We start from the raw sequence: 20,905 nt of genomic DNA, 5'->3' as shown, positions 1-20,905 counted from the left end.
AGTCAGGTAGTATTTGTTACATAGTTTCTTAAACTGTAGTCACAGAGGCCTGCAGCCGCAGGTGCAGGTGGGGAACGTTGGTTTCCTCTGTCACTGAGGCAAGCAAGCCCTCCTGTTGGTGTCAGTAGCCTGGCTGCCAGCCGCCATCTTGGCTGGCAGTTAATTTGCATATCGACCTGATTAGCCAATGGGTAGGGTAGCAGACGTATGGCTAATTACCATGTTTCTCTTTTATTAGATAGGATGATAAGTTCTTGATACATGCATCATCTTCAGTGATCCTCAAGGATATTATGCTGAGTGAAAAGCCAATTTCAAAAGGTTACATACTATTATGATTTCATGTATATAATATTCTTAAAATCACTGAATTATAGAGATTATGAACAGATTGGTGATTCCCAGAAGACAGGGACTGGATTGAGGCAAGGTGAAATGGGAGTGAATATAAAAGAGGTAATACAAGGGAGTTCTTTTGTGGTAATGGGATAGTTCTGCATCTTGATTGTGTACATAGATCTGAACCTGAGATAACATTGCGTAGAATCATATACATGATTCAAACCACACACACATACATGAATACACATTTTAAAATGGGAAAACTGAGTTCTCTAGTCTAGTTAACAGCACAATATAGTAAGGCTGTGAGTTATGAGAATTATCTGCTAGCTGTAATTATCACTTTATTTCTCACTCAAGTATATTGAAATGCAAATGAGGGGATGTGGCTATATTATATGGAAAACCTGAATCTGCTCAAATTTATCCAAATTACTTATACCATATTTTACAACTATAGCTGTTTGAGAGCATCCATTTCAGGGTAAAAAAGTAGTAAAATACAGTTTCTACCTTATATACTGCTAATATGGCTATGGTATAATAGAATTTCAAGTCAGACCTGGATTTTAATCCCAGTTCTGCTGCTTACCAGATCTGCATTTTCTCAATTGTAGGCATAATACCTGTTTTATAGAATTGTTTTCATTCAACTATTTGTGAAAGGTGCCTAACACCGTATCCAACTCACATAGTTGTTGTTCACAAAATGTTTTGTGTGGGGGTTTTTTTGCTACAAAAAGTCATTGAGGTTGAGATGGTAGTATATTCATGCACCTATAGACAAAGTGAATGATAAATATGTACTAAAAATGATAAATATTGAGGTATAATCTACAAAAAAGAGGAGTTGGAAAATGGTAAGTGCCAAGTAGGCTGTGGTTGTCAGAGAAGGCATTATGATAGGAATGGGATTCAAAGTAGGTTTTGAAGAATGGAGAGGTCTGGAGAGGTAAATCAGGTGGGAGACCATTATAAGCAAAAGCAAGAGCCTGAGGTTATATGGTTATATGGAAATCACAATTGAGAAGTAACCTGCTATCCCATTAGATTATATTTTGGAAGTTAGAAATCTTGAAAGATTTAAGCAATTGATCCCATAGTGTTACATTCTTAAAAGTAACCCAATATTTGCTGTGTATTTTAATGATATTGCTTGGTTACTAAGACACTTGTGTACCTTAGTTTGCAATCTTGATTTACATAGCTCCTGACAGTTGTAGGTAAATTCAGGCTTGTTGATAAAAAATTCTTTATGTTTAACAAAAATGAAAGACATAATAATAAAATATTAACAAGATCTGGGTTTTCATTGTTTTCGTCAATGCTTATACAATTGTTTTCACATGTTATTAATGTATATGAATTTAATTTCTTCAAATAAAACTTAGGCAGTTTAATAAACTTCATGTTTCTAAATGAAGGTTGTTGTTTTTGATACTATAACTTTGCATAGAAATGTGAGTGGTTGAATGTTTGCCCTTAATATATGAAAACATTATATTCCTAATTTTCATTTATTGTGGGATATTCTTGTGGAGAAATAGATTAGTTTTGAAAGTTAGTTTGTTATTTAGTGGTTTTATTTTGTATGTGTTGGAGCAAAGGAATCTTTATGGGGCAAGTAGGTCTATCACTGTTATTTGGTGTTCCAATGGTGAATCAGCCACACATGATAGTAATTTATTTGCTTTTGAGATCCTCTTTGCTATATAATTTCAGTTTTACCATTATTTTGGGGAATGAATAATTTTATATGCATGTATTATATTCCCTTTATATACGAAGCATTGTGTTCAACATGGGTAGGGCAGAAAGAGAAATATGATACAGACCAACATGGGTAGGGCAGAAAGAGAAATATGATACAGACCATATTCTTTCAAAGTAGGAAAGAAAAATATATACACAAATAACTATAAGGCAATTTGCCACAAGTGCCATGAGCTCTGTAGGATATCAGATAATGGAGAGATCTTTTTTTAGTGAATGATCAGGTAAGATTTTATGATCAGGCAGGAGCAATTGACTAATGCACGTAGGTTATAAATTAACGTTAACATGGCGGTCAGTGTAAGGTAGAAATCCTGAAATGACAGCTCTTCTAATGCCAAAGATTTTATCTTTATAAACTGGGAAAATCACTCCAATACTTGAAATGGTTAATATGGTTAATTTAAGGTAAATATTTATACTTTTATAAATAAACTCGAGGCCCAGTGCATGACATTCATGCGGGGGAGGGGGGTGCGCATGCTTCAGCCCAGCCTGTGCTCTCTCATAGTCCCAGACCCCCTCGGGGGATGTCTGCCTGCCATGGGGAGCAGGTTTAAGCTGGCAGGTAGAAATCCTTCGAGAAGTCTTTAGCTCTGCCACGGAGGCGGGAGAGTCTCCCACCACCACCTCTGCACTTGCCAGCCATGAGCCCAGCTTCTGGCTTAGCCCACAAAAGGAGCACCTATATTGAGTGTCTGCCCCCTGGTGGTCAGTGCACATCATAGCAACCGGTCATTCTGCCATTCGGTTGATTTGCATATTAGCCTTTTATTATATAGGATATTTTCATATGATGGGTAATTGCTACTTTTATGTTTTTAGGCCATGAATATTGTGGTTCCTTTCATGTTTAAATATGCTGTAGACAACCTCAACCAGATGTCAGGAAATATGCTGAACCTGAGTGATGCACCAAATACAGTTGCAACCATGGCAACGGCAGTTCTGATTGGCTGTATGTATGATTCTTTGATTTGTCTACAGGTGTTGACTTTCTTCAAGAGGGTTTCATCATGTTTGAGCAGATGACCTTTTCACTACAAACACAATTTAGCATTTTTTATATGTATTGTTTTATGTGAGATTTTTTTGATATGTGGTTTTAAAAATTCTTTGTATCATATATTTTCCAAAAATTCTGTTAATAATAGTCTCATTCTCCAAGTTCTAGAAAACAGTAATATGAAATGAGACATTAAAATTATAGCAACCACTTCTAATAGGCTTCTTGTAATATACCTTTAAAGAGTGAGGCAAGCTAGTTTCTTGATGTTGTTTTTATTAGCAGTTAAATAGGAAATAGCTAAATAATGATTAATTATTGTGCATTAATGCTTTATTAAATTATATCCAATAGCCATGACACAAAGAATATGTAAAGCAGAGAATATGATGCTTTGTGTGCCCATGCATTAGAAAGGACATTTTATGAGACTTAGGAGACTTGAATGGGGCCATGCTTTAGTCCAAGGGTGGGAACCTTTTTTCTGCCAAGGGCCATTTGGATATTTATAAAATCATTTGCAAGCCATACAAAATTATCAGCTTAAATTTAGCCTGCTATATTTGGTCAAACATTTAATTAACTCACCCTTAATGCCTTGGGAGGACCAGACCAAATGATTTTGTGGCCCACAGGCCAAATACTCCCCATCCCTGCTTTAGTCCATGAAGTTGATTTTTCAGTATCTCAATTTCATCAATTGTTATTTGGGAGAATTTAATCAGATCAAAAAACTCAGCAGATACTGTGTATTTATCTACAATAAGGCCATATGGGCTATTGTGTATTAAAAATATCTAGTTGAAGAAAAATCTTTCAACACCTGAGGCATATAGGGAGAATATCATTGAAAGGGATCCATGGTGGTGGAAAGATTGGTACTCACTAAACTAGATGCTTTTTAGATTTCTTTTAGTGTAAGTATTCAGTGATGAATTCATTCATTATACAAATACTTTTGGGCCTTTATCATTTTTACATTCCTAGGATTCTAATGTTTTTATGCCCCATATTTTCTTTTGACTGTATTGTTAGATGGTGTATCAAGAGCTGGAGCTGCCTTTTTTAATGAAGTTCGTAATGCAGTATTTGGCAAGGTAGCCCAAAATTCAATACGAAGAATAGCCAAAAATGTCTTTCTCCATCTTCACAACCTGGATCTGGCTTTCCACCTCAGCAGACAGACCGGAGCTTTATCAAAGGCTATCGACAGAGGGACAAGGGGTATCAGTTTTGTTCTGAGTGCTTTAGTATTTAATCTTCTTCCCATTATGTTTGAGGTCACTCTTGTCAGCGGTATTTTGGTAAGTAAAACATTTTTCATAACAAGCTTTTAATTTCTCATTAGTAGCTATTTAATACTTGAAGTTATTGTGGTATTGTGTGTCTATGGTTTGAAAGCACAATACCGTGATGCTAGAGAATTATGCATATATTAAATTATTTACTACAAGCTTCAAGGGACTGTCCAAAGTCTTTATCATGTTATTTTTCTTATTTGATTTCAGAGAGGAAGGGAAAAGGAGAGAGATATAGAAACATCAATGATGAGAGAGAATCATTGATTGACTGCCTCCTACACACCCCCTACTGGGGATTGAGCCCACAACTCGGGCATGCGCCTTGACTGGGAATCAAACCAGGACCTCCTGGTTCATAGGTCAACACTCAACTCCTGAGCCATACCAGCTGGGCTTATATTGTTATTTTAAGGAGCTGTTTAGTTCTAAACATTGATAAATAATTTAGCTGGTGCTTGCAATTATTGTTAACAGAGATTTTTGTATAGAACTTTAGACTGGTATACTCAAATTATCTGGGTTTCTATTCACCATTCATGACATTTTAGACAATTTCATATTTTTAAATTAAAATGAATATATATTATTCCTCTCATGGATTTTTGCACTATTATTATCAATATTTGACAGTAGCATCAGTGTGGCCGGTGCAGTTTGGCTTTCTTCCCTTGTTATCTAAAGTAGATTTTCTAAGGTATTTTCTTTCTTCCCCAAATAATTATTCATTTATTCCCCGACATATTTTTTAAAATCTTTTGAATAAAATTTGTTATTGTATATTATAAACTATTTGACAAGAACAGTGACTATTTCTCTTTTCTTCTTTTGCCTTCTTCAGTATTACAAATGTGGTGCCCAGTTTGCATTGGTGACTCTTGGGACACTTGGTGCATACACAGCATTCACAGTTGCCATCACCCGGTGGAGGTAAGGTATTCCCCAGAGGCCAGTCAAGATTTGGAAATTAGTTATGCTTCTTTAACAAACATTTCATGCCTATGCAAATTTTTGTCTTACAGAACTAGATTTAGAATAGAAATGAACAAAGCTGATAATGATGCAGGTAATGCTGCCATAGATTCGCTGCTGAATTATGAAACTGTGAAGGTACTATGTTTTATTATACTTTTCCTTAGCCTTTAAATTGTGCTAAGATTTGTTTTGCCATTTAATTTAATAGTTACTATAGCTTAGAGCTTCAGATTAAGATAGTATCTTTAGGTGTGATAGAATAATAGTACCTTTATTATTTTTCTTTTATTTAGAAATTGTCCTTTATTTCCACATTAATTTTTTTGTGACACCATCAGAAAGTGATATGAGTATGGTTAGCATTTTGATGTAGAATGAACACTAAGCTAATGAATTTAGCATGTAAGTTCTTGGCTCTCTATCCTTCAGAGTGCCTATCATAGTGCTTTCATTTTGCTTCTTTGTTAATTTTTCCATTTTACAATTATTATTGAATTTCCCTCCCTCTGGCCAGCCATAGGCACCCAGGATCTGGGCCAGCTTCACCTGTGCCAGCCACAGCCATAGGGGACCATGGGTGGACAGCTTTGCCCGGGCCACAGCTGCAGGTGCCCGGGACTGCAGGGCGGGCAGCTTGTCCCGCCCCTGTGCCGCAGCCTGGCTGGTCTCCATTCCTTTCTCACCAGCTCATTTGTGCCTGGCTGGTCCCCATTCCTCTGTTGCCAGCTCATTTGTGCCTGGCTGGTTCCCATTCCTCTCTACCCAGTGTTGAGTGTCTGAGCCATTATGGCATGAGGGCGTGATGACCATTTGCATATTAGTTCTTTATTATGTAGGATGCCTCTTGTTTGCAAAGCACTAAGTTCTGTGTAAAAAAAGAATGCTTCATATTTAATCCTTACCCTCCCAGAATTTGTTAACCCCTTCCCCGGCAGAAACGTGTATACTCGTTTTCACAAAATGTTCTTTTTCAGTCATCGACGAGTATACTAAGAAAATATGGTAAAAAAATATGGTTTATAGGAAGACGAGTTACAAACTGTTTTCATAACCAGCATCAAAAATACTATATAGAACCAAAATAAAAAAATTAGTCTGAAAAAGAAACGTTTTTAACAAAAAAATTGTTGGGGAAGGGGTTAATCTACTGAGAAAGTTAAAGTAAGTATGCCAATGACTGTACAAGAGGCATATTGCAGTGGGGACAATGACAACTGTCAACTCAAAGTTCCAGGAGATATGGGGAAGGTTTGTGAATGAAGTACCCTTGATGGCTTTTTTTAAGATATGGGTATGTCCTACCAGCGTGGCTCAGTGTTTGAGGGTTGACCTATGAACCAGAAGGTCACTGTTCGATTCCCAGTCAGGGCACATGCCTGGGTTGCGGGCTGGATCCCCAGTGTGGGGCATGCAGGAGGTAGCCAATCAATGATTCTCTCTCATCAATGTTTCCATCTCTTTCTCCCCTTTTCAGCTCTCTGAAATCAATAAAAATATATTTAAAAATAAATAAATAAAATGGAGTGGGTACTACAAAATTTTTCTGTACATGAAAGTCTGATAAAAAAGATATTAATTACTTTAAGAGAATAAATTCTAATATACGTGTTTGTAGTTACTATTTTTATATATTTTTTATAGTATTTTAATAATGAAAACTATGAAGCACAAAGATATGATGGATTTTTGAAGACATATGAGACTGCTTCATTGAAAAGTACCTCTACTCTGGCTATGCTGAACTTTGGTCAAAGTGCTATTTTCAGTGTTGGTTTAACAGCTATAATGGTGCTTGCCAGTCAGGGAATTGTGGCAGGTAATGGATCTATGGTTTTAACATTCATGGATGTTTTACTTAACCTTTATAAATAAAGATTAATGAGATTAATGTGTGTAGTCTTCATTATAAAGCATATTCAATAATGTGCTTTAACATCCTTGGAGTACTTTCCTTTGTGTATCAGAATGTGTTTTCTTGATTGTATAGTAATGTTTTTTTTTTCCTTCATTTGGTTTAGCACTACAATTTTAGCACTGACTCTCTCATTGGTTGGAATTACTGTTTATATATTTTTTGGGCCTGTAATCTGATTGTTTGAGGAGTAATTTTTTTTAGCATCTAAAGTTTCTAATTTCTCTTATTGAACTGAAAATCAATGTAACTAGTCTTTAGTCCAAAGGACTAAAACTCAAGCAATCTTTTCTTTAGAATTACTAGTAACCTTTTAACCTTTCTAATAGTTTTTCATTTGAAAAACATTTTAAAAATTAATAATGTCTATACCTCATTTTTGTTACCTGCCCACTCAAGTTAGGATTCATTTATTCACTGTGACCTTAATACATGGTTTATCATTTTCAGTCATGACATGCATTTGCTCCGATTTTTTTAATATATACTCTTGTTTAAATTTCTTTTTTATATTACAAAGAAACTAGCTTAAGGAGAGATTTTCAGCCTTTGGTTTTTATTCTCACTTAAGCCATATTTTTGTGTGTATAATGTATAGTGTATGGGTTGACTTTTCCTATTCTACTTAGCATATATCAAGTGCCCTGTCTTCCTAAATTATGGACTAAAGCAGTGGTTCTCAACCTTCCTAATGCCGCGACCCTTTAATATCATTCCTCATGTTGTGGTGACCCCCAATCATAAAGTTATTTTTGTTGCCACTTCATAACTATAATTTTGCTACTGTTATGAATTGTAATGTAAATATCTGATATGCTATTTTTGTTTTCCGATGGTCGTGACCCACAGGTTGAGAACCGCTGGACTAAAGGGTAAAGGGCGTCAAATATATGGTGATGGAAGAAGATTTGACTTTGGGCATTGGGCATACAGAGCAATATATAATATATAGATGGTATATCATAGAAATGTACACTTGAAAACTATATATTTTATTAACTAATGTCACCCCAATAAATTTAATTTAAAAATGCTTTGAAATTTAAGTAGGCCTAAGAGTTGCTGATTTTGTACATTTTTTATTTTGTACATTTTGAACTGTATTCCAGAGTAATAGACTTTCTCTACTTTAAATTGGAACAGTTCATAACATCTAAAACACCTTTTTTTCTTCTTCTGTTAATTGCATATTAAGGTACCCTTACCGTTGGAGATCTAGTAATGGTGAATGGACTGCTTTTTCAGCTTTCATTACCCTTGAACTTTCTGGGAACTGTATATAGAGAAACTAGACAAGCACTCATAGATATGAATACCTTGTTTACATTACTCAAGGTAGACTCCCGAATTAAAGTAAGTAATTTATTTAGTACCTTTAAAAAAGCATGTGAGCTTTGTCACTTTAATAGAATTATTCTAGGGGAATATTCTTGCATGACCATGGTAGGAAACCAATTTCATTTTTGCAGAAATTGAGATTATCATGTCTATTAGGAAATCGTTACAGTTTTTACTTCTATCTTTAGAAACCTTGCAATGTTAACAAAGAATATTATGTCTAGAAGCTAAATATTGTTAAGTGGAATTATTTGTACTTACACTTGATTTATTTTTGATAATAATGATTATACGATGTGCAATTGCCTCTTCTTACTTCCTCTACTTCCTTACCCCCCTGTCCAGCATCCCTTTACCTCCCTCCCAAAATACTGAAAAATTAAAGCATCCAGGATTTTTTACTTTAGCAGTGAAAAGTGAAAAGCAAGTCTTTAAAAGCATGCTTGGAAGTGGTCTAACTGTACTTATAAACTTCCTTCTTCCCATTATTTTCCTTTTTATCTCCGTGAACTAGAAAATTATCTGCATAGTTGTGCTCTAGGAAGTATTAAAGTGGCTGTTTTTGTGTTTTTTGTTTTTTTCTCTTCTCTGCTAGGACAAAGCGATGGCATCTCCCCTTCAGATCACACCACAGACAGCTACGGTGGCCTTTGATAATGTGCATTTTGAATACATTGAGGGGCAGAAAGTTCTTAGTGGAATATCTTTTGAAGTCCCTGCAGGAAAGAAAGTGGCCATTGTAGGAGGTAGTGGGTCAGGGTGGGTAATTTAGTTATTTATAAAATTCTACATCATTGATTAATGATTCCTAATATAATATTTTTTCTTTATCAAGATAGAATGAATACTGTTGTTTAAAACAGGGGTTTCCTAATGTCATTAGGAGCTAAATAACCTTCCTTATCTCTAATTTCAGGAAAAGCACAATAGTGAGGCTGTTGTTTCGCTTCTATGAGCCTCAAAAGGGTAACATTTACCTTGCTGGTCAAAATATACAAGATGTGAGTCTGGAGAGCCTTCGGAGAGCAGTGGGAGTAGTGCCTCAGGTATTTAAATGAAAGAAGAAAACTACTTGGGGGCGAGATTTATTGGGTTGGTGGCTCTTTTATTAGAATAATTTGTATCCAAGGAGTCAATATGTTCTAGTTAGGAAACATTAAGCCCTGTAGGTCAAATTCTGTTACCAAAAAGACTGAAAAAAAGTGAATGGAAAGTCTACACGAAGGAACGATTTTTTTTAAGCCTTAGAAAGACAGAGTAATATAGAGGAAAGAGCCAACACTGGTATCAAACAGAACCTGATTCTAACTCCAGCTCTAACCCTTATAAATTCTGTGGTTTTGGCCTCAGTTTCCTCATCTATAAAACAAGGATACTATTTCTCTTATAGGATAGAATTATTATAGATTAGAGATAATACATGTAAAGCACCAAGCACAGTGTTCATTATACAATTGTTCAGGAAGTGAAAATTATTATTGTAATTTTGAACAGTTTTAGATATAGTAAATTTATAAAAATTACAAAGCAGTTTGGCTGCCAACTTCAAGTTTGTCTGCCTTGTTCACCATTGTCCCTTCAGTACCAAGCACAATTCCTGACCCATAGTAAGCATTTAACAAGTATTTGCTGAATGACTTTGGGGTGGAGGGTTGGAGGAGTAATGTAAAGCCAGAGTAAGAGTCTAGAAGACAAGAAGGAGATAGCTTTTATAGGATGTGAATTTTTCTTATGCTGAAAGCCAATAGAGAGACCTGGGAATAAGTTGCAGCCTAGAATCAGAATCAGATTCCGTGGGAGAACTGTAGAAAAGGGATCAGACAGGTATGTGTAACTTGTAAAAGGTCCCCAAGTGATCTGATACATTCCATTCTGCTTTGTCCTCCCTTTCACTGAGAATCCCAAATGTTAGTGTACATGAATTTCCTAGGGAGATTTTTGAAATACCAACTCGCTCTCTCATACACCTTGGTTCTCATTTAGGATTGCAGTATGGGGCTGAGAAACCCATATTTTTTAATATGCCACCTAGGTGATTCTGTTACAGATATTCATAGACTATATGTTGGAAAACACTGACTTAAACTGTATATTAAGTAAACTGAATTATGAGCTGTGCCTACTTAGGGCTCATTGTCCTCATCCATATAACTATGTATAACTAGATTCCAGCCATTCTCTTGAAAAATAAAACATTTTATTCATTAAGGATTAATATATGTGGTCAATAAAAGAAAGAGGAGATGTTCATCCTCATTGGAGGCCTTAGCAATATAAATTAAATCAAGCATGGGATGCCATTTTTTACTTACCAGATTGTCAAGGATTTTAAAATTTATGGTATCCAGTTTGGTCAGGGCTATGAATTAAATGGCCAGTCTCTTGTTTTGCTGGTGAAAGTATACAGCTTTCCTGATGAGCAAATTGGCAATATATATCAAGACCCTGAAATATACTCACATACTTTATTCCAATAATTCTGCCCCTAGGAAGTTTTAGTAAGGAAATTAATAGATGCGAACAGATTTTTATATGCAAAGATACTCATTACAGCAGTATTTATAATAGCAAAATTAGAAAAAATATAAATGTCTAATAATTAGATGGTTAAATTATCATAGTATCAAATGTCATACATCCATTTGTAAATACCAAGTTTTTAAAGAATATTGAGTGTTGGCAAAATACTCAGATACAAAGTTTGTTGAAAAAGAGGATACCAAAACAAAACATAATATCCCCAGTTTTTAAATATTAGATGAATACATGTCAGTAGAGAAAAAAGATAGGAGAAACATTTTGGATAATAGTAGTTATTGCTGGATGGTAAGATTATAGATTATTTAATTCATTTTTATTTTACCTTATTTTTTGTATTTTCACGGTTTCCAGTTAGCATTTGTTTAACTTTTTCTGAATATAAAGTATTTAAAAATAAGTATTTTCTATTTATAGAACTTTAAGCTCATTTGGTTTAATTTCCAACTTAGTAAAATAATATTTTATATTAGTAGTAGGAATATAAATGATTAGAATATTATTTAAATAATTTCTAAAATTCTGATTATGATGTTAAAGAAGTTTTAATTGAGTATCCTTGTTCATTTGAACTAATGGAGTCATTTTATTTCATCTCACTAACTATTGCCTTCCAATCATTTGCAGACTTAAAGAGAAGTGGGAGATGGATGCTCTAATTAAATTAGGTTTAGTTTGTTATGTCAGGATAAATTGAAATAATAAATGAATGTTTGCAGTGAACTTTCATATTTTTTTCTGTGTTTTAAGTTCAATTTAAAAGCTTTGAGAAACATATGTTTTTGTAAAGACATATTCTACCTCACTAGTAATTTAAGAAATGCTAATTTAAACCAAAAGCACATTTTACTTCTAAAGTAGCATCAACTAAAACTTACTAATATCCAGGATTGTTGAGTATATGGAGACTTGGCACCCTTATACACTGTTGGTTGGAATGTGTACTTACTTGTCAGCATTTTAAGACTGTAGGGCGATACTATCAATGGATAAACATATGATTACCTTTCAACTTTGTCTACATATAGGAATCCTTCTTACAGAAAGAAATACATGGGTGCACAAAGTCATGTATACAATGATATTTCAACATTCTTTGTAGTAACAAAAATTTAGAAACTACATTAATGTCCATCAATAGAGGAATGGATAAACTATGATGTACCCTTAGTATTACACAACTGTTAAAAAGAATGAAGTAGGTTTCTATTACTAATATATACAATCTCCAGGATGTGTTAAGTGAAAAAAGCAATTTGCAAAATAATACATATAATATGTCACCATTTGTGTTGAAAAAAGGTGTATGTTTAGGCCTATAAATGGATTGAAAAAAGTCAGCAATAATACACAGCAAATTGTTAATGGTGATTATCTCTGGGAAGGGAAATGGGATTGCAGGGATGTGTGGGGTGAGTTGGGGGTTATCATGTTTTAGTCTTATGTCTTTACTATTATTTTAATAATCTTTATAATGAACATAAATGTGTGTGTGTGTGTGTGTCTGCTTGCTCCAGGATGCTGTCCTCTTCCATAATACCATTTACTACAACCTGTTATATGGAAACATCAGAGCTTCACCTGAGGATGTGTATGCAGTGGCAAAATTAGCTGGACTCCATGATGCAATTCTTCGAATGCCCCATGGATATGACACCCAAGTAGGGGAACGAGGACTCAAGCTTTCAGGTAATCAGATTTTAGATTTGCCCCCCCACACACACACACACACACATACACACACAGACCACCGCCACACTTGGATACTCCCTTCAAATTTGTCATAGCCATTTTCTAGAAAATATAGTAGCAGTATTCAAAACTAATGCTTATCCAAGTGCTTTAGACAAAGTCCCCAAGCCTCCTATCCATCACTGTAAACAATCTAATATACCAGAAGTAAGTGTTCTCAAATCATACAAATCTTTTTTTTCTTTTGCAGCTGCAAACACGTTAAGTGCTTAATAGTAAGTTATGGATATATGCTAAAATCAGTATTAACTTATTACCCATATTCTTTTTTAAAAATATATTTTATTGATTTTTTACAGAGAGGAAGGGAGAGAGATAGAGAGTTAGAAACATCGATGAGAGAGAAACATCGATCAGCTGCCTCCTGCACATCTCCTACTGGGGATGTGCCTGCAACCAAGGTACATGCCCTTGACCGGAATCGAACCTGGGACCTTTCAGTCTGCAGGCCGACGCTCTATCCACTGAGCCAAACCGGTCTTGGCTATTACCCATATTCTTAATATTAAAGGAAAGCCAGGTTCATTATTCTTCTGGGAAAGTAGTAAGAGTAGAGAGAAATAATTTGCTAGTGACTAGTGTATCTCATCATAATTTCCTCGATTATTATGTAATGTTTTGAATACTTTAGACTTCCTTGTACAGGATATACTTAACTGTTACACTTTTTTTGTAAATTATATTTTAATTATAGTTGACATTCAATATATATTTGTTTCATGTATATAACAGTGGTTAGACTTTCATATACCCTATTAAATGATCACCCTGATAAGTCTAGTACCCAGGTGACACCATACTTTCCTTACAGCAATCTTCATTTACATTTCCTTGATTCAATGGTCAAGTAAATTTTGGGGCTTCTACATTTCTATTTAAGTGTTTAATTATGAGATTGATAAAGTTTAATAATGAATTATCCTAAAAGGACTGGATTTTTGGAAAGTCCATAAATATGTTTCTTTGCCCCAAATTATTTGAATTCCAGAGTAAAACAATATCTAATGCCTGAAAGTATTAATGTAACTCATATACTAAATCCTTTACATTTATTCTTCACTAGTGGCCCGGTGCACGAAATTGTGCACATTAAAAGGGGATTAATTAAAGGAAATATTTTAATATTGCTATTTGCCCTTTCTCTATAATAGAAGTGTCAGAGATGAAAGAAAATTAGTAAAATGTATATGAAAGTATATGAAAATCTCCCTCCTGTCAGAATCTGGGGTGCGTCCCGTGACCCAGAGTCAAGTCCTGGACCACCTGCACATGCCTCGAAATTGCGCGAGACCCAGACCCTGCCGGCCCCATCCCCGTCAAGCCCCACAGGGTGGAGGGTGCAGCCTCAGGTCCTCCAGCACCGGGGCGAGGGTGCAAGGGCGTGACAGCCATTTGCATATTAGCTCTTTATTATATAGGATTCTAATTTAGTTTAAGGGGGAAATTTATAGAGTAGGGATAGGGGTAAGGCAAAAGGGGAATAAAGAATAGTATGCATGAATTTTAATATATCCCCATTTCTCTTTGTTACAAACTGGTTTCAATCACATTGATTAAGTACATACTACCTGTAATCTACTATGCTAAATGATTTAAGAGTTAAAAAGATGAAGCATAAATCAATCTTTCAAGGAATTTAGTCTATTAGAAAGTTTTGATCTAGGTTTAGAAAATGTTAAACAAAGATTATTTTCACACTTAGTTGGTTTGTAATAGTTATTTGGTCGTTAATCAGTAATAAAAGGTGCCTGTATCATTCCACTTCACTTTTATACTTTACCATTGCTTTTAATAGAAGTAATTTCCTATTAACTAGTTCACACTCAGATTATTTTTTCCATTTGGCTGACTCTGGAAATTCCCAATTTGTCACATAATATGGGCTTCCTTCCTCAACTTATGACTTTGACTCAGATGACTATGCCACATTGCATTTTCCAATCCTTTATTTTCCCTCTCAGCATACCTTTGAGAGTAGGGATGGCTAAAGAAATGTTATTTTTACCTGATACCCATCGCCTTACAACCAGACATCTCAAAATGAGCAGTGTATTAATTGGCATCTATGCTCATAATTCTGGTAGAGATAAACAAATGCTCTTCTTCACGTTCCAAAATTATATTCAATAAAATCACAATTGGGTTGGTTTCCATTTGAAATTTGGGAGGCACATCAAAAACATTCATTGGTGAATACACAATGTAATATATAGATGATGTATTATAGAATTGTACACTTGAAACCTATATAATTTTATTAACCAATGTCACCCAATGAATTTAATTAAAAACCTCAAATTAAAGAAACAACAAAAAGAATCCTTCTGCTGAGTGTCTGCTTCTTTTAGGAGCTTTCTGTTGCTGAGTTACTAGGTGGATCAGCAGAGAGTTCTGTCATGGTGTTTGCTTTGATAGGGAAATTTTGATCTTATGAAATGGGGAGGAGTGCAGATAGTATGAATATATACTTAGGCATTAATATTAGATATAAGGAGTCCTTTTATATGTTGAAGAAAAGAAATTGCAGAACAAATATACTTGGTGTACCAGATAATAAAAAGGTGGAACTTGTTTTCTGAAGAGGTTACTGAAGCTGAAAAATATTTTTTCAGATATTAATAAATTAATAGATAACTGACAAGAAAAGAAGCCAAAAGAGGCATATTAAGTAAAGTACCACCTTTTATATAGATACTAAAGTCTCAGTGCATGACATTCATGCACTGGGGGGGGGGGTCCCCCCAGCCCTACCTACACCCTTTCGCAGTCTGGGAGCCCTCGGGGGATGTCCAACTGACAACTTAGGCCTGCTTTCCCCAGGGAGTGGGGCAAAACTGCAGTTGGACATCCTTAGCACTGCCATGGAGACAGGCTGCTGCGCTTGCCAGCCGTTAGCCAAGCTTGTGCCTGAGCAGCCCTCCTCCTGTTGGAGTTCACTGATCACCAGGGGCCAGCTCCTGCATTGAGCGTCTGCCTTCTGGTGGCCAGCGCACATCATAGTGACCAGTCTTGTGCTCTTTGGTCGATTTGCATATTACCACTTTATTATATAGAATACCTTGGAGATATTTTGGGTTTGGCTCCAGAGTACTGCAATAAAATGAAATATTACAAATTTTTTGGTTTTTCAGTGCATATAAAAGTTAAGATTATATAATATTATAGTCTATTAAGTATATAACAAAATACGTCTTAAAAATAATATATGCGAATTTAAAAATATCTTATTGCTAAAAATCCTAATGCCCATTTGAGCCTTCAGCGAGTCATAATTTTTGCTGGTTGGAGGAACTTTTTAAAAATTGTTGACATTATTACAGATGTTCCCCATTGTCTCCCCCTTTGTTCACCACTACCCAGACCTTGCCCTCCTCACCTCTGGACCTCACCACATTGTTTTCTGTGTCCATGGGCAATGCATATATGTTCTTTACCCATTCTCTTCACCTTCTGTCATCCCATCTGCACCACCCACCTCCCCTCTTATCTGTCAGTTTATACCATCTAACCATGCCTCTGGTTCTATTTTGTCAGTTTATTTTGTTCATTAGATTCCACATATAAGTGAGATCATATGGTATTTGTCTTTTTTTTCTGACTGGCTTATTACACTTAGCATAATAATCTCCAGGTTCCTCCATGCTGTCTCAAAGGGTAAGATATCCTTTGAGACAGCTGCATAGTATTCCATTGTGTAAATATTCCACAGCTTTTTTATCCATTCTTCTACTGGTGGGCTGTTTCTAGATCTTGGCTATTTTAAAATATTGCTGCATGATAGGGGTGCATATATTCTTTCTGATTGGTGTTTCAGAATTCTTAGGATATCTCTCCAGAAGTGAGATTACTGGATCATAAAGTAGCTTCACTTTTAATTTTTTGAGGAAACGCCATAAAATTTTCCTCAGTGGCTGCACCATTCTGCATTCCCCACCAATAGTACACTAGGGTTCCCTTTTCTCCACATCCTCCTCAGAACTTGTTGTTTGTTGATTTATTGATGATATCCATTCTGACAGGTGTGAGGTGCTATGTCTTTATGGTTTAATTTGCATCTCTCTAATGTTTAATGACAGTGAGCATTTTTTCATTTGTATGTTCTCTTTGGAGAAGTGTCTATTCACTTCCTATGCCCAGTTCTTAATTTTATTGTGCGTCTTCCTGGTGTTGAGTTGTAGGAGTTCTTTATATATTTTGGAAATTAACCCCTTATCAGACATCATTGGCAAATTAAGCTTTTTATTTTGATGTAGTGCCATTTGTTTATTTTATCCTTAGTTTCCTTTGCCCTAGGAGATGTATCTGTAAACATCTTGCTACGAGAGATGTCTGAGATTTTGCTGCCTATATTTTCTTAAAGGATTTTTATTGTTTCACAACTGTTTCACAATTTAAGTCTTTTTTCCACTTTGAGTTTATTCTTATGTATAGTGTAAGTTAGTTAGTGGTCTACTGTCATTTTTTTGCATGTAACTTTCCAATTTTCCCAGCACCATTTATTGAGGAGACTGACTACTCTTGCCTCCTTTGTCAAATATTAATTGTCCATAGAGGCATAGGTTAGTTTCTGGGCTCTCTGTTCTGTTTCTTTTGTCTATATGCCTGGTTTTTTTGTTTTTTTTTTGCCAGTACCAGACTCTTTTGATTATAATGGCCTTGTAGTATAGTTTGATATCCAGTATTGTGATACCTCCAACTTTGCTCTTCTTTGTCAAGATTGTTGTGGCTATTTGGGGATGGATATATATATTGTTTCAGAGAGGAAGGGAGAAGGAGAGAGAGCAACATCAATGATGAGAGAGAATCATTAATTGGCTGCCTTCTGCATGCCCCATACTGGGGATCAAGCCCGCAACCCGGGCATATGCCCTTGACTGGAATCGAACCCGGGCCCTTTCAGCCCACAGGCTGACGCTCTATCCACTGAGCCAACCCAGCTAGGGCTGGGGTCTTTTTTTATTCCATTTGATTATTTTTCATGGTTTTTATGTCCTTTTCTTTCTATCTTTTTTTTTTCTGTCGAGCATCCTTATAACCATTATTTTGAGCTCTATTTCTGATAAATTGCTTGCCTCCAACTCATTTAGCTCTTTTTCTGAGGATTACTCCTGTTCTTTCATTAGGGTCCTGTTTCTTTGTTTCCCCATTTTGGCTATCTCTTTATGTTTGTTTCTTTGTTTTAGATAGAACTGCTATGACTCCCAGTCTTGGCGGTGTGGCCAAGGTAGAGGGTCTTACCTTGATGTTGACAGCTGCTGGCTGCTCAGGGTTGGTTATTGCTGAAGGTTGGGGTGGTTCTGGCAATTTCTTAAGATAAGATAATGAAGTGTGTCTCATCAATTGACTCTTTCACAAACCATTTCTCTGTGGCATGTGATGATGTTTGATAGCATTTTACCCACAGATCTTCTTTCAAATTGGAGCCAGTCCTCTCAAACCCTGCTGCTGCTTTATGAACTAAGTTTATAAAATATTCTAAATCTTTTGTCATTACTTCAACAATCTTCACAGCATCTTCACCAGCTGTAGACTCTATCTCAAGAAACCACTTTCTGTACTTATCCATAAGAAGTAACTCCCCATCCATTACAAGTTTATTTTGAGATTGCAGAAATTCAGTCACATCTTTGGGCTCCACTTTTAATTCTAGTTCTCTTACTATTTCCACCACATCTGCAGACTTCTTCCACTGAAGTCTTGAACCCCTCAAAGTCATCCATGAGATTTGGAATCAGCTTCTTCCAACCTCCTGTTAATGTTGATATTTTGACCTCTTCCCATGAATGATGAATGTTCTTAATGGCATCTAGAATGGTGAATTCTTTCCAGAAGCTTTTCAATTCACTTTGCCCAGATCCTTCAGAGGAATCACTATCTATGGCAGCTATATCCTTACTAAATGTATTTCTTAAATAATAAGACTTGAGACTCAAAATTACTCTTTGATCCATGGTCTGCACAAAGGATATTGTGTTAGCTGGCATGAAAACAACATTAATCTCATTGTAAATCTCCATCAAAGCTCTTGGGTAACCAGGTGCATTGTCATGAGCAGTATTTTTGAAAGAAATCTTTTTTTTTTCCTGTGGAATAGGTCTCAAAAGAGCTTACAATATTCAGTAAATCATGTTATAAACATGTGTACTGTCAGCCTGGCTTTGTTCCATTTGTAGAACACAGCAGAGCAGGTTTAGCATAGTTCTTAAGGGCCTTAGGATTTGCAGATGGTAAATGAGCATTGGCTTCAACTTAAAATCACCAGTTGCATTAGCCCCTAATAGGAGTCTCAGCCTGTCCTTTGAAGCTTTGAAGCCAGGCACTGACTTCTCCTCTCTAGCTATGAGAGTCCTAGACAGCTTCTTCCACTATATAACTGTTTCAGATATATTGAAAACCTGTTGTTTAGTGTTGCCACCTTTATAAATGTTCCTAGCTAGATCTTCTGGATAAGTTGCTGCAGCTTCTACATCAGCACTTGCTTTTACCTTGCATTTTTATGTTATGGAGTTGGCTTCTTTCCTTAAATCTCATGAACCAAACTCTCCTGGCTTCATACTTTTGTTCTGCAGCTTTCTCACCTCTCTAAGCCTTTATATAGACTGGAAGAGAGTTAGGACTTTGCTCTGGATTAGGCTTCAGCTTAAGGAAATGTCATGGTTTATTTGATTTTTCTATACAGACCACTAAAACTTTTCATCATATTAGCAATTATACTGTTTCATTTTCTTATTATTGATAATGTTTACTGGTATAGAGCTTTTAATATTCTACAAGTACTTTCCCTTTTCATTCACAATTTGGCTGTTTGGCACAATCTAGATTTCAGCTTGTCTCAGCTTTATCATGCCTTCCTCACTGAGCTTAATAAATGCTGGCTTTTCATTTAAAGTGAGAGGTGTGCAAACTTCCTTTCACTTGCAAGGCCATTATAGAGTTATTAATTGACCTAATTTCAATATTGTTAATGTCTTAGGGAACAGAGAAGTCCAAGGAGAGGGAGAGAGACAGGCAAACAGCAGATTAATGCAGCAGTCAGAACAACACATTTTTTATTAAATTCACTGCCTGATATGGGCATAGTTCATGGTGCCCCAAAACAAATATAATAGTAACAACAAAGATCACTAATCAGAGATCAACACAAACAATATAATCCTATCTAATAAAAGAGTAATATACAAATTAACCATCACACGCTCAATCCGTCACAAAGATGGCCACAGCCACGGAGCTGGAGCGAGCAGGAGGCTTGGGTTGCCCCAGCGATGGAGGAAGCCAAGCTTTCCGCCTGCCCTGCCGGCCCTGGGTTCCGCTCAAGGCTACAAAGTTTCAATTATAGAAGATAAATAAACCTCAGATACCTGCTTCCAGCCAGTGTGGCCTCCGCTCAAGGAGGGGCTGGGAGCTAGGGTTGCCAAGGGCAACCCAGGCTTCGAGCCAGACCAAGGCTACAGAGTTTCAATTATCGAAGTTAAATAAATCCCAGATACCTGATTCTAGCCCGCATCCACTAAGAGCTTGGGTGGCTGGGGGCCGTGGACAGCCTGCAAACAGCCATCAGCCCCTCACCCAGTATGGCCACACCCTGATGGGGTTAGGGACCCTGCTGGGGGGCTTGGCCAGCCTGAAAACAGTCATCAACCCCTCACCCAGAGTGGCCAGGCACCTCAGCAGGACCCCCCACCCTGAAGGGGATGTGACCAGCCTGCAAACAGCCAGTAGCCCCTCACTCAGGCTGGCCACACCCTCATGGGGTGAGGGTCCCCGCTGGGGGGCTTAACCAGACTGCAAACAGCAATCAGCCCCTCATCCAGGCTCGCCAGGCACCCCAATGGGGACCCCCACCCCGATCTGGATCACCCTTCAGGGGAAACCAGCCAGCCCCCACCCGAGCACCGGGCCTCTATCCTATATTGTAACAGGGTAATATGCAACTGAACCCAAAAGCAGAAAGAATGGGAGGGACTGGGC

The 20,905-nt window shown here is 36.5% G+C and overlaps 1 protein-coding gene across 1 annotated transcript in view; it reads left to right on the top strand.

Annotated features, from left to right (window-relative positions):
• ABCB7 (ATP binding cassette subfamily B member 7) overlaps window positions 1–20,905 on the top strand; it is a 114,541-nt gene that overhangs the window by 78,411 nt on the left and 15,225 nt on the right. The window contains exons 3-11 of the mRNA XM_006775415.2: window positions 2,941–3,073; window positions 4,157–4,425; window positions 5,261–5,349; window positions 5,442–5,529; window positions 7,036–7,210; window positions 8,502–8,659; window positions 9,240–9,403; window positions 9,561–9,690; window positions 12,700–12,871. Of these exons, the coding sequence (XP_006775478.1) occupies window positions 2,941–3,073; window positions 4,157–4,425; window positions 5,261–5,349; window positions 5,442–5,529; window positions 7,036–7,210; window positions 8,502–8,659; window positions 9,240–9,403; window positions 9,561–9,690; window positions 12,700–12,871 (1,378 nt within the window). The remainder of the gene's footprint in view (window positions 1–2,940; window positions 3,074–4,156; window positions 4,426–5,260; window positions 5,350–5,441; window positions 5,530–7,035; window positions 7,211–8,501; window positions 8,660–9,239; window positions 9,404–9,560; window positions 9,691–12,699; window positions 12,872–20,905) is intronic.

Source organism: Myotis davidii, unplaced genomic scaffold (genome assembly GCF_000327345.1).
Source record: "Myotis davidii unplaced genomic scaffold, ASM32734v1 scaffold1409, whole genome shotgun sequence".
Classification (NCBI taxonomy): Eukaryota; Metazoa; Chordata; class Mammalia; order Chiroptera; family Vespertilionidae; genus Myotis; species Myotis davidii.
Note: the sequence above shows the minus strand (reverse complement) of the source record. Positions and strands in the feature narration are given on the sequence as shown.